General features: G+C 40.5%; 1 protein-coding gene across 1 annotated transcript in view; it reads left to right on the top strand.

Moving 5' to 3' along the window:
* Positions 1-2,990: 2,990 nt before the first annotated feature.
* Positions 2,991-14,299, top strand: part of CFAP46 (cilia and flagella associated protein 46) — a gene marked incomplete at both ends in the record, with an annotated part of 62,698 nt that continues 51,389 nt past the window's right edge. The window contains 9 exons of the mRNA XM_084264654.1: positions 2,991-3,393; positions 3,456-3,563; positions 4,108-4,232; positions 5,179-5,310; positions 6,742-6,806; positions 7,208-7,372; positions 9,282-9,413; positions 12,476-12,575; positions 14,057-14,155. Coding sequence (XP_084120780.1) covers positions 2,991-3,393; positions 3,456-3,563; positions 4,108-4,232; positions 5,179-5,310; positions 6,742-6,806; positions 7,208-7,372; positions 9,282-9,413; positions 12,476-12,575; positions 14,057-14,155 — 1,329 coding nt within the window. The remainder of the gene's footprint in view (positions 3,394-3,455; positions 3,564-4,107; positions 4,233-5,178; positions 5,311-6,741; positions 6,807-7,207; positions 7,373-9,281; positions 9,414-12,475; positions 12,576-14,056; positions 14,156-14,299) is intronic.

The raw sequence follows: 14,299 nt of genomic DNA, 5'->3' as shown, positions 1-14,299 counted from the left end.
CCTCCCGGCGCCGGGGCGGACGCTGCTCCTGGTACTCACCGTCCTCATCATCGAGAGGCCTCAGAGACCCGTTTTCCATGTCTCCTTTTATTTTCCGGCCTCGGGAAGTTGGCTGCCGTTCGCTCCCGGTCGGGCTGCTCCGGTCGGTATTAGCGTTCCGCCGATTCCGCAGGGAGGAGAGTTTGCCCCGCAGGTGTTCAAGCCCAGAACGAGCCCCGTACAGGCCCCTTGGCCGGAGGTACCTGCAGTGACGGTGTTGGGAGTGGTGCAGGGTGGTTGGTGCCCAGCTTCCCACGCTGGGGCCGTACCCGGCAAGGCTGCCTGGCGGCGTGTCTCCCGAGGGGCCAGGCTGGCTGTGCCCCGGGGCTCCGCCAGCGCCCTGCTGGGAGGCGCGTCCTTCGCCTCGGCGTGCCGGCAGCACGGCCTGCCCCTGCCTTTCTCCAAGCTCATCTCAGCCAAGGATGTAGACAGGCGATAACTTCAAGAGCTGTGTAAGGGTAGACAGGTGATGGTGCAGCCGTGCAACGCTAACCTCAGACGCACTCATCTTAGGTTAATGTGCGTGTGGTGCTTCGTGTCTTGGGGAGGTTGTTTCATAGCAATCTTGACATGTGGTTTCTTCGGTAAATATTCCGCTGTACCTAGGCAGTGCTTAACTTGTTGGGTTTTGCTTTTTTAAAGTAGATATACTGCACCAATGATTCGGTTATGAGTGTTTTCTTAGAGCATATAATAAAAATTGAGATCCAAATAGATTGATTTAAATCCTTATTCAGAGAGCTAACAATGGAAATTCATTTAATACAAGTTATTTGCTCATGGTCAATTTCTAAACAGGAAGAATATGTAGATAATGCTTCCAGTTTGTCTAAATCTCTTTGCTGCCCAGAAGTTTTGTTTCACCCCTTAGTTGCCCTTCTTAAAGTGCATTTGTAGCTTTATGTTTTTGTGCAGGTTGGTGATAAAGGGAATGTATATGTCTAATCTCCTCAGAGTTGTATGAATTCCAGGGTTTGTGATGAGATGGGACAATCTGCTGTACAGATGGTTTAGTTGGCCTTAAACTCTTCTGCATAGAGCAGAAGAAAAGGATCAAGAGATGATAGCATGTTACAGAAGACCATTTTTGTTCTCTGTTATATGTTCAGAAACTTGCTACAGAAAAGCCCTTTGGGAAGAACAGATGTGTGTGTGAAATGAGATGTTTGAATCTGCAAATCAGAGCACAAAAGACTCAGAAAGTAATTACAATTAAAAAGCTAGTGCATATGGAGCTAACCAGTTTCAGGTCTTTACTACTCTCATTAAAGAGCATTAGTTCTGTATGATACCTCATTCTCATTGTACTCACCTTTTCTGTAGGAGGATGGGAATCCGATGCGTCATCCAGAAGCCCATCTCTGGGCGAAAGAATTCCTATAAAGGGCAGCTGGAGTGTGAAGTAACTTCCCTGATGCACTTTCTTTTGACCATTTACAGGACGCATTCCATTTTTAAATCTTTAATTATGTTGGTTACTATGACTAATCTGTAGAAATAGAGGTGACTATAGTACCGATAAAGGGTACATCAAGACCCTTTAGCAAAAGCTATCAGCAGTTAGGCAAAAAGCAAACCAGGGATACTTTTGTTTTTATCTATACCTTGTCAGGAGGCCATAACTTGTTTGGTAACAAGCAGGAGGATGAATACCTATTTCTTAACTTCCAGACAAGTTGGGATTGGATTACAATTTAAGAAAAGTCAGAAAACTTTGAAAGTTGAATTTATATATTGTTCTGGTTTGGGGTGAGATAATTATGTTTCTTTCTAGTAGCTGGTGCAGTGTTGTGTTTGGGATTAAGATGAGAGCAATGTTAGTAACACACTGCTGGTTTTAGTGGTTGCCAAGCAGTCAAAGATGTTTCAGCATCTCATCCTGCTCTGCTAACGAGAAGGTGGGGGGCACAGGGGAAGCTGGGAGGGGACACAGCCAGGACAGGTCAGCCAAACTGGCCAAAAGGATGTAAAGGGAGGTGGGCCAGGAAGCAGTTCGGCTCAAGAGCTGGTTTGGCGAGCTGTGCATCACTTGTTTTGTATATTCTGTTATTATTAATATTGCTGTTATTATTGTTGTCTTCCTGTTCTGTCCTATTAAATTGCCTTTATCTTAACACACAAGTGGTTTTTGTTGTGGTTTTGTAGTTTGTTTTTTCTTTTTGGTTCTCTCCCCATCCCACTGTGTGTGGGGGGGGTTCGAGTAAGCAAATGGTTGTGTGGTTGTAGCTGCTGACTGGGTAAAACCATGGCATATACGTAAACATTTATACCGTCTTCATGACTGCAGTCTTTCACCTCATAGATGCTGCCACAACTCAATGGTTGGGGGGAGAAATCATGAAGACCTAAATGCTTCATTTGGTCTGTCTTGATGTCACTGTGGTCAGTGAGTTTCCAGGGTTTTTTTGACTGTTACCTGTCTTCTGGACTGTTGTTCTCTTAATTTTTCTTTCTTTTTAATCATGAAATTGTGCCTCATGACACACAGTAAAATATCCATACCCTATCCTATGGATCCTTTCTGCATTAGCAGATACAACCAAAATGTCCTTTGGCACTTTGTTCTGCTTGAACCCAAAGCTTCAGTCACTGGTGGTGTGTGCTTAAATTGAGGTGGTTTCATATTGGAAGCCCTTGAGACTGGAACGGGCTGCCCAGGCGTGTGTGGAGTCTCATTCCAGTCCTGTCTGGGCACCAACCTGTGCGGCCTGTCCTCAGGACCCTGCTTTGGCAGAGAGTTGGACTCGATGGGCTCTGGAGGTCCTTTCCAGCCCCTACTATTTGGTGATTCTGTGAGACAAGGATGAAAATGACTGTTGACAGCATTTCTTAGCAATGCTTTTATCTGGGGGAGGCTATCAACCGTTGCCTTTGTTAAGCAGTGGCTGTCTGAGAAGCAATTTTATAAGTGTGTGCTTACTAATGGGAGTGTGCAGTAAGAGATCCGTGCCATGGCGTATGCCGCAGCACGAGCACCGCTAGAAGCAGCAGCCCTTCGCGGAGGAATGCGCCGTTGCCGCCCTTCAGCAGACAGTAAGCGCCGGCCGCCCAACTCCCTTGCGCTCCTCCACCGCCCGCTGCCCGGCCTGTCCCGCGCAGCTCGGAGCCAGGCCCGCTGCCGGGTCTCCGCCGCCTGCTCCTGCACAGCCTCTGCATGGCGGCCCCGGGGCGGGGCGGCGGGCAGGCCTGCGCGTTGCGGGAGCGCTGCTAGGGAACGCGCGGCGGCAGGAGCGCACGGAGCGGTAACGGGCAGCCCTGGGCTGTGGCGGAAGGGGAGGTGGGGGGTCGGGGCCGCAGACCGCCGTCTCCGCGCCGACGCCCTTCGCAGCCGGTTCTTTCGGTTGACGGGGGAAGGTTGTTAAGGGGGGGGGTCCCGTCCGAAAACGCCTCCCCAACGCTCCGTTTTCGCGCCGAAGCGCTGCCCCGCGTCTTTCGGGGTGAAGTTGCGTCTGTGACGCCCGCGGCGGTGGGCGGCATGGAGCTGGCCGTCAGGGAGCGGCTCTTGGCGGCGGGCAGACGCCGAGGTAAGAAAGAGGGTGTCAGGCGGGCGACAAGTTCTGCCCGTCTTTGAAAATAACTGAAGTGAAAACGGCGCTTCAAACGCGGAAAGTACTTAATCTGCTTCTAAATACATAGAAAACGTATTCCTTCTCCAGTGCCGCAGGTGTGCTGCTTAGCCCCGAAGTGACTGCTGAGTGTCCCCAGCCGGGTTTTCCTCCTGTCAAGTTTCCTTCATGCAGCAGTTTTAAGGATCGAATCCCCGATTCCTGTGTCAGCGGAAAGAGAGCCCTCAAATTCAGGGGACTGTGAGGCAGGCCTCCAGAGGAGTTTGCTCTCTTGTGTGCTAACAGTAGTGATTTTCAACTGCAGGACTTGTTACTGCTTTCATCTTACAACTGTGTGTGACTTTAAACACTTATTTGACATTATTGTCCTGAAATGTAGTTTATTTCTGTAAAGGAGAAACAAGATGCCCTGTAGTTGATTTGAAATAATGTGATTGTGTCTGTCGGTCCACCTTGAAGCATTAATTACCTCTTGCATTCTGTATTCCTTTTTTAATTTCAGATGTTCAGGCTTTGGAGAAGGTTTATGAGTTGATCAAGTCAGTCAGTCAAGGAAAATCTGCGCTTGACTCATCAGATAACTTCAGCACCGACTTATATGTCTTATGTGCTGAACAAGCATTTCAGGTTTGTAATTCAGCCAGTGTATTGAATAAAAACTTCTATATGACAGACTGTACTTACAGTTGTTAAAGCTACTACTTTAAAATATTCCCAGAAGTTTCTGTAAAAAATAGTACATTCTTATGTCTTCGGGGAGCAATTGTTTAACCATACATTTTCAGGTCAAACTAGGCCTCTATTTTATGCCTTCTTTATAATCAAGCAGCAAACACTTGTTTTGTGAAGTTTGTAATTAGACCAAAATACCCAAAGTATGCCATAGTAATATAAAAGAGTTTACCATGCCTTTTTTCTCTTGTTATGGAAAACTAACATTTGCAATTTGATGATGACTGAAGAAAATGCATTTGTGAACAGTCCTTCCTGGGCAAAAGAAGAAAAGGTGACATTCTAATTTTGAAAGATTGTTGCTGATTGAGCTAACCTCCGTAAAATGGGGTAGATTTTTCTTAATTTTCAAGTATTTTTACATTTCCAATCCTTGGGCACAAGTGATTGAATTTTAAGCAGTTTCTAATATATATCTTTTTTTTTCCAAGCTGTAAGCCATTCAAAATCTGCTGTCTGAAAAATTAGATGCAGCACTGACATCCACATAGAATCTTGTTTTTCATCTGTAAAAAAAGAATCTAAGAATTTTGCCTTTATGTTAAGAATTCTGTTAATGGCTATTAAAAAAACGGAACGTTTTTGTATACTGTAAGGGGACTGAGTGACTCAGGAGCTTTGTTAAGTAAAGGACCTATATGTTTGTAATGATAAAAATTTAGCCTTAAATTTTAATACATCTTAATGGGTTTGGACCAGACCTGATATTCAGCTTTATGGAATACTGTAGATGTACTGATATGCAGTTACAGTTTGAGTAGGAATGCATTTTAAATTCTGACAATTCTTACTTAATTACTTGTTGTGCTTTTTAAATATTAATTTTTTTTTTTGTTCTTAGCTGGGATATCTGGAAATGAGCAGTGACTGTCTACAGATGTATTTTAAAGGAAGATTTCCTGTGAACCAGTTTCTTGGCAGAGCATATTTGTGCCAAGGCCAGCTACACACTCCACTCTCTACAGATAATTTGGTGAGAAGCTATGAAGGTTGAATTATATTAAGCTAGTTTTTTAAGAGCATTTCTTCCTAGGATTTTATGTGTTGCTTTCAGTCATTTAAAACACATGGGTATTCAGGACTGAGGGAAAAATCAAAGGAAAAGATACAAACAGATAAACAGGTAAACAGACAAATTAGACTAATATTGCACATACCTTAATTTCTACTTTAGTGACTGTCCTAGTTTAGGCAGCAATAAAGTTAATTTTCTTCCTAGCAGCAGGTATAGTGTTGTGTGTTGGATTTTGGATGAGAATGATGCTGGTAACACATTGATGTTCTTGCCACGCAGTCAGAGACTTTTCAGCTTCTCATACTGCCCTGCCAATGAGAGGGTGGGGGGCACCAAGAAGCTGTCAGAGAACACAGCTGGGACAGCTGACACAATGTGGCCAGAAGGGTATTCTATACCATATGGTGTCATGCTCTATATAACTTTGGTTGGCCTGGAGGCGGGGCAGCATGGAGCCTTGCTGGGCATTGACTTTGGGTGGTGAGAAATTGTGCTGTTCATCATTTGTGGTTGTTGCCATCATCTTTCTGTCCTATTAAACTGTCTTTATCTAAACCCTTACTTTTTTTTTTCCCTTTTTTATTCTGTCTCACTGTAGAGAATATTCTGGTGTCATCCCCTTCCTGCCCACCTAGTCCCACCTCCACTTTGCCATTTCCACTGCATCTTTTTCTTAGGCTTTCAAAAATCCCTTTTTATGATTTCGTCTGTCTTCTTTACAGCCTTCCTTCAGGTATTTGTACATACTGATGCGGTTCCCCCCACGAACCTTCTTCTCCAGGCTAAACAGCCTTTCCTCATATGAGAGATGCTCCAGCCCCTTCATCCTCCCCCATCGTGTTAGACTCTGTCCACAGTCAGTGTCCAGGTCTCTCTTGTACTGGGGAGCCCAGAACTGGGCACGGTACTCCAGGTGTGGCCTCACCAGTGCTGAGTAGATGGGCAGGATCATCTCCTTTGACCTGCTGGCATTGCTCCTCCTGGGGCAGCCCAGGACACCGTCAGCTGCCTTTGCGGCAAGGGTGTGCTGCTGGTTCTTGGTCAGGTTGTTGTCCACCAGGACTTCAGGTCTTCCTCTGAAATGCTCCTGTCCAGGAAAAAGTGAAGGAGCAACACTTTTTGGCTTGTCCTAATAATTAAAGCTTGGCAGAAATTAAAGAAACTGAAAATACAGTCTTAAAATTTGAAATCAGGAAAACATGGGCAATGCTACCAGTTTTTAGTTACTCTGTTTCTGTCAGCAGCTTATGGCAGCAGCATGTTTTACTTGACATTGGTCTGAAAGCAAAGATTATGAGATGTGAACATACTGAAAAAGGGAAATAATGTACTGATTTATAAAAGCAATATTCAAATTGCATTAACATTTGTTTTTTTGTTCTGTTCTAGGAAGAATTTGAAAAGTTCGTGGCATTTTTTATGAAGGCAATAGATTTTGCCATCCATGATCGAAGGTAGGTCGTACTGATGGGATTAACTCTTTAAATATCAGGAAATGTTATAGTCAGGTTTTCGTAGTTGTCTCGGATGTTCACTAGGTATCTTGTAGTTGTGGTGCGTTAGGGTTTTTCTTTGCTTTCGGGGATTTTCATTCTATTTTGTTACAACGCTTCTGTAGCTGCTGTGCGTGCTGCAGCATTATAAGAATACTGAATAGTCTTAACAGATGTGATGAATCAGCCTGCTCAGACTGGTAGATATCTCTGAGCGTTCTTCATGGTTTATATTTATGCTCATGTTAGCTTATTTTAAGTGCCTAATTGCAGGATAGAGTTGCAAGAGTTACTGTGTTCTTCTTGTGTTTTATGTTTATCTAAGTCTATGAAATACTAAATTATTGAATTCTGTTTTTCAGATACTATTTTTTGATATATAATGCCTCGGTTCTTTATTGGCAACTTGTGAGGCCATATCTTAAGCCTGGATTCCGTGGTTGTCTTATTCCCAGCCTTTCTCAGATTGTTACAGCGTTAAACCAAACTGAAGAGCAAGACAAGGAATGGAGAGCAGAACTCATGATGTAAGCTCAGTTGTATTTTTTCATATGTGCATTCTGTACTCCTCTGGTACCTGTGGCATCCACCCGAGGCAGTCTTTCAAAATGTGTATTTCCTTTGTAACATTGTAGTTAAATTTATTGTGGAAAGCTTAATTTGTAACTTTTAAAGATACATAAACGTACACTTAACATAAAAGGTGCTTCATTTTAATTTCAGGTTAAAATTTTAGTGGCAAAGGCAGTTAGGCCCTAGGTCTGATCTGAAGCACCACAGACATTTTGGATGTAGTGCTTGAGTCATTCCTGATGTGCAGTCTTTGTAACTAAGGAGAAAGACAAACTCCGGTTTTCTTTAAGAACTGTTTTCTTCAGGAAAACAAACATAACCTTATAGATAAACAGATGTCTTCTGTCCTCTGAGAGTTAAACCTTCCATCACCATCAAGATGAAATCACAGACTATCTTTAAATACTATGCAAAAAGAAATTAATTAAAAGTCTAATTACTTTTAGGGAAAAGTTTATTAATCTAGGGTTGGATAAAAATGCCTTCCACATTTCTGTCTGTCATAACTGAAATCTGTCAACCAATTTCACAATTAATGTAGGAAATTATAGGGTTTTCTGCATACATACTGTTTAGAAGTGTGTATAGTGTAATTTACTGCTCAGAAGCGTGTATAGTGTAGTTTACACCAAATTAAATAATTCTAGGAAGAATTTTAGCAATTGATATTTCACTGAAGACTTCCTTTATCTACCAGTGCTGTAACCCTGTCATAGAATGCCACCAAATTTGTAATTTAACTTTTAGAACTGAACTGAGTGGGTTTTTTTCTTAAGCAAGATTAGAGTGAAAGTCTGAAAAAAACCCCCACAGTCAACCCAGTGCACTACTGGTGCTATTTTACACATTTGCATTATTGCCAATTACTTGATAGTAATCTGTTAATAAATTGTGTATCAATGTATTAGCATTACCATTCTCACATTTCCTGAGTAAAGCCAGAGTATAAACCTTGGATATCTCTACTGAGAGAAACAGTTTTATCTGCAAAATGAAGAGTGTCCCTGTAATCTCAGAGATGTTTTGCTCTGCTGTTCTACAGACTGCTTCCAGTTCCCGTTACACTTCTACCACGGTTTTCTCAATTCTCTGTGTAAACTTTTCTGTTTCTTTGGTCTGTGACTGATGGTTTATTGCTGTGCAGCATTTTCTTCATAAGCTGAAACTGGAGGGAAATGGTAAAAGAAGTAAGAAGACTTTCCAACAAGTATGTGAAAGGTTATCTAGAATACCATGCATGTGGGGTTTTTACACCAGACATACCCTTGCTGTGGTATTGATGAGAACTAGCAAGTGCACACACTGTGTTTGTATCGTGAAATGAATCATGGCATTTATTTTTCTCTGTACTTCATGTTGAATATTTTTATTCATTTTGTTCATGGAATCCCAGGCTCTTTGAGTTAAGTCAGATAAAGTATTGAAAATCCAGTAGATATGCTGCAGTTCCCAACATGAATAGTTTCCGTTTGCTAGATGGTTTCTAGCCTTTCCAGTAATTAAGAGAGAATCTTAGAATACATCTCACAGAATTATTTTTTTGTCATACAGCTTTAAATTCAATAGTTCTAATGACAGGTGGCCCGTTGAGAAGCGTTTTCACAAAAATCTCCTTTTCCAGGATTATCTTTGTGGTCTGCACTAAATGTATGCTAATAGCTGTCTATCTCTGGAAGAAATGAAGATGTGTAAGTTAGAGGATCTATTTCATGTTGAGTCCATGCTTTGTATCACTAATCATTTGTAATCACACCATTTAGGAGTGGTATCTTAAATATAAAGAGTCTCTTTTAAAAATACACTTAAGAATTATTTCACAAAGTGTTAATAAATGTTTAAGACAAATATTTATTTCATCTGCAGAAATCTACTAGAATGCTTCCTTGATACTTCAAAACTGAAAGAAGCAAAAGAGTTTTCATCTACTGCAGCAGTCTTTATTAAGGAAAATGTTCCAGATAAATACTCTCAAATATTTTCTCTAATGGTAATGTTGTAAAATATTTTTAATTCCCAGTCAGACAGAAGCTTTCTCTATGTTTCATGAGATCATAGTTATAATTGTTAAATATATTGTTCCCTTCATTTGATTTTTGGGAGCTACCAAATGATACAGTAGATACGGAGACATTTTTGCAATTTGTATTTTTTGGTACTATAAGCTAAAGAGCTCCCTGCGGCTCTGTGTTATTTTAATACAACGTAATATCATTAGGATAAATGTTGCTAGCCCTAAAAATTCTGTTTGGGATTAATTACTATTAACACAGAAAGTGTAGTGAGTGCGCTTAACCTGCCGTATGCCATTGAGTATATTTAGCATTTGTTGACTATTCTCACACTGATAGATCCTTGTGACCCAACTTGAACCCTGTGAGTAGCTCTAGGAATCAGAGCTGATTCACACTTCTTGCGTACATTTTATTTGGGAAATAAGGAGGTGAAGACAAATGTGGCAAAAGCAGCAATAGGCAGATAAAACTTGGAATACAGTCATGTATTCTTTCATTCTGCTACGCTGTATTGCCTTTTTCTGTCTACTGCCAATCACTGCATTTCAAGAGTGTATGTTCTCTAACATTTGAATTTAGAGAACCAATGTTCAACCTTCTAAATGAATGTTATTAATGAAGCATGCCTACAAAATAACTTATGTATATTTAGAGTGGGGTGGTTTGAGCCTGGCTGGAGGCCAGATGCCACCATCTTCTCTAGTGGGCTAAAGTGTCTGCTAGCAGGTTTTTTTTCCTCCTAAATGTGATTAACAGAGGTGGTGTGACTTTTGCTGATTGGCTTGGCCTTGTTCAACAAGTCCACGTGTTTAGATTTCTGCTAATACTATGCTAACACATCCTCACTATGTGAAGAGTGGTACAGTTCTTTGTGGTGTCTGTGCAGAGCAACATACATTGTCATAGTAGCCTCACAACCATTAAAGCCCATGAAAAGCCTACATTAACATATCTGCTTTATTCTAGCCTGGTTGAGTGACTGTCCTTTATTTGCTTATTTAGTCAATAATTAAATTGTTTTGTAGGTATATCACCAGCTAATGGATATTGCCCAGATAGAGAAGGAAATGCAAAACTCCATCCATTTTTCAGTTATTTATAAAATGCAGATGTTAAAATTGTAAGTATTAAAAGATATCCTTCCACTTGTACATTGATGTTTGATATTACAGAGCTAGGGTCAGGTTGTGGCATCCCATATGCCAGTAGAAAAATCTACTGTAAAGGTATGTTTCTCATATGGAATACTGTAACGACAGATTGGGTAGTAACTGTCAGGCCTGTCTAGAGAAGAGCCTCAGATATAAAGTGAGAGAGTTCTTTGGGAATGTAGGGAATACTGTGTTGTACAGTTACTATCAGATGAAAGAATTTAAAAGATTGAAAGACATGCCTGTATTCCCCAGATTGCAGATTGGTACACAAGTTGTGTGTAAGAGAGTAAAGACACAGTGGGGAAATCATGCCTAAATACAACCCATTAATCGCAGGGATAGGCAGCATAATATTTTTAAAGGCATACAAGAAGTTTGAAAATTAGACCTCATAACGAAATCTCATTTCATTTTTTGTCAATGTCTCAACAGTTCCCCATCTGAAAAGTGGATTAATTTATGTTGACATTATAGGAAAGGAGTTCTGTACACCAGACTTCTTTGCTTCTGGGATAATGTTTACCCTTGGAAATACTAATTCTTATGCTGGAATGTGCCTTGTGTTTCATATCTGTCCATCTCTGAATAACGTAATTGACATACTGAAGTAGGTTTTGTTGGCTTGTTTGGCTTTTTTGTCTTTGATATTTCAAAATCCAGGTATCCCTTTGGTATACCACACTAAGAGCCACCCATTCTGAAGTTAGGAGAGTTATTTCCAATTTTTCATGCAGTAATATTTCTTGTGAAAAATGATTATAATTTCCTAATATATTGCAGGCAGTGGGACAGAAATGAATTTCCAAGTGATGCCACCGAAAATCTGAATTCTGTCTATGTACTTTTGAAACAATACAATGTACTTCCAGCAGCTCTACTTAGTGTGAAGTGAGTTTTTCTTGTCATAGCCTCATGAAAGTTGATGTGGAAGCTGGTCGTGCTGTCAAAATTTTTGTTGACCTTGGAGAGTGACTCAGAGTTTGTGTTGTGTTAATGCTGAGGTCATCTTAAAAAAAGCCGAAGATCCTATTAAGTTTTGTTAAAGAACCATAGGTTAAATATCTTCTTCCATATAGCTGTTTGCATAATGTGATTAAATCTTTCTATAACCATTTTTTGTTGATAAAATGGGATTACTAAAAGGTCTTAGAGTTGGCAAGTATTTTTCAGACTTTAGTTAATTTTCAGCTTTCTGGGGGACCCTTTCCAGTACTTCAGCATAATTTTGAAATGCAGCCTAAACTGAACTCTGTCCAGTAGTTACATCACAGCTGTTACATGTGGAAGTAATACTACATTTGTACTTGTTAAGGTCAATCTTCTTTGTTGATATCCAGATATTTCATTATTTCTCCTGTCTCGAGCAGTACACTATGCTCATTCAGTTATTTACAGAGGTCCAGACATTCGGAACAGTCTCCTACTGTTTGTGTTCTGTGTTCTCAGCTTCTAAATAAATGACCAATGGACTTGACTTTTTTGTGTGTCAGTTGACTGCATTGTATTTACAGGATTACCTCAGTCTGTTTGCTGTTTCACTATCTTTATGCTGCATACATTTAATTGGGTATTTTCTGTGTTCTTCAGGAACAGTTTGATGGAAGACAGCATCTATCTATCTATCTATCTATCTATCTATCTATCTATCTATCTATCTAAAATATATATATACACAATTATTTTCCATAAACAGATGAACTTTTGTATTTTTTGTGTAGCCAACTGTAATCTTTTTCCTTTCTCCTTGTTAAATAATCATGTCCTCCAATATTCTGATAACTTCAAGGTTTTCAGATATATTGCACAAAGTTACTTTCATATAGGTTTTTTTTCTAACTCCATAAAAGAGTAATAGCAGATTCTCTGAAGTGATGTTTTTCTATTTTTGAAGGATTCCTTTGATTCTGGAATTAGCTCGTTTTTCTGTCAAAGTAAACTGCATCAAGCTTGCATATGACTGTATACTTGATTTGAAGAAAGCTGGGATTACTGTAAGTACTAATATTAAGTGCAGTTGTTTGCTTTTTTTAAACACCCCCCTCCTATCCTGATTATACTTTAAAAATAATGCTGATGGTTCTGGGATTGTCTGTCCATCTCTGTAATTTTTATATGTTCATTAACATGCATAATGAGTTGGATAAGTGATCTATTGCTAAACTAGAGAGAAGTTGTAAGGACAGAAGAGTAGGATAGAAGTAGAATAGGGTAATTGGTAAATGTTAACTGTAAACTTGGGCCGGTGTTTTTTAAATGTTCTTTCTGGAACAGGTTGATTGGAAGTTAAATGCTGCCTGCAGGTTTCAAAAATTGAACCAGTTTACCCACTCAGATGGCAATTGGTCCCCAGGATGTAAACTCTAAAGGCAGTTAGTGTTACATATATTCACTTTAGTCTGAGTGCAGCTTTGCAGAACACCACATGATTTGTAATTTTGATAAGGAGAAAACAGAGCGTTTTTCTGGAGCATGATTAGGGGACTGATGACAGGAGGAGTTCAATAACGCTCACCAAATCCACAAAGTTGTTACCTCTTCTGGGAAGTAGGACTTAAGCAGTATAGTCCTCTCACGGGAACGACAAATACTGAGACACTGTGCCACAAACTCCTCTCACTAATCTTTTCCTTTGGATCTTTTCTGGTAGCGTCTGTTCTATACATTTCCCACTTTCCTTTAGTAGGAATGTTTAATTTTCAGTCAAACTATTATTTCATATTTACTAACATTTAATAATTTTTACTCCCCTGTAGTATTTTTATTATCACTGCAGGGCTATTCTTAGATGAAATTTTTGCATGATCTCCCTAATAACTGGTATTCGTGTATGCCTTTTCCAATCTTACCTCCAGTCACCTCTGAGATACACTTTTTTCCTGTTCCTTCCCTGTTGTCTTTGTTGAACCCCCGCCAGCAACGAAGCACCACACAACTGCTCTCTCACTCACTACCTCCCCAGTGGGATGGGAGGAGAATTGAAAGGGTAGAAGTGAGAAAATTCATGGGTTGAGATAAAAACAGTTTGCTAATTAAAAAGATAATACATAGTAACAACAGTAATAGTGATGATGATGTATGAACGCTGATGACACAAAGTTGGGAGGAGTGGTTGGCATGCAGGAACACTGCGCTGCCATTCAGCGAGACCTGGACAGGCTGGAGAGCAAGTGTAGAGTCTTGTACCTGGGAAGGAAGAACAGCCTCTATCGGTACAGGCTGGGGGTGAGCTGCTGGAGAGGAGCTCTGCGGAGAAGGACCTGGGGGTCCTGGTGGGTGACATGTTGGCCAGGAGCCAGCAGCGTGCCCTGAGGGTCAAGAAGGTCAGTGGGATCCTGGGGGGGCATCAAAAGGAATGTTGCCAGCAGACCAAAGGAGGTGATCCTCCCCCTCAAATCTAGTTGCATGGGTTTAATCTTCATTGTTTTCTTTTTTAATTACTAAAATTAGCATCTTGTGTATTAATACTTCATAGGAGCAAGGGAAACTTATTGAAGTAGAATGCCTGGAATATGAATATGAAATGAAAAAAATTGGCGCTAAACTTACGACTTACACCAAAGGAGTTGTGGAGGTATGTTGTTTAACATAAACTTGGAGAGAAGTGTAAAACTTTTAATTTGTTAAACATGGAAAATGGCATTGGACTTGTGTATCTTAATTACGTGATGCTAATCAGGAATTCTTGTAAACTTTTTATTCTTGCTGATTTGGCTGC

Source organism: Gallinula chloropus (genome assembly GCF_964237585.1).
Source record: "Gallinula chloropus genome assembly, chromosome: 5".
NCBI classification, from domain to species: domain Eukaryota; kingdom Metazoa; phylum Chordata; class Aves; order Gruiformes; family Rallidae; genus Gallinula; species Gallinula chloropus.
This window is presented reverse-complemented; position numbering and strand designations above follow the sequence as displayed.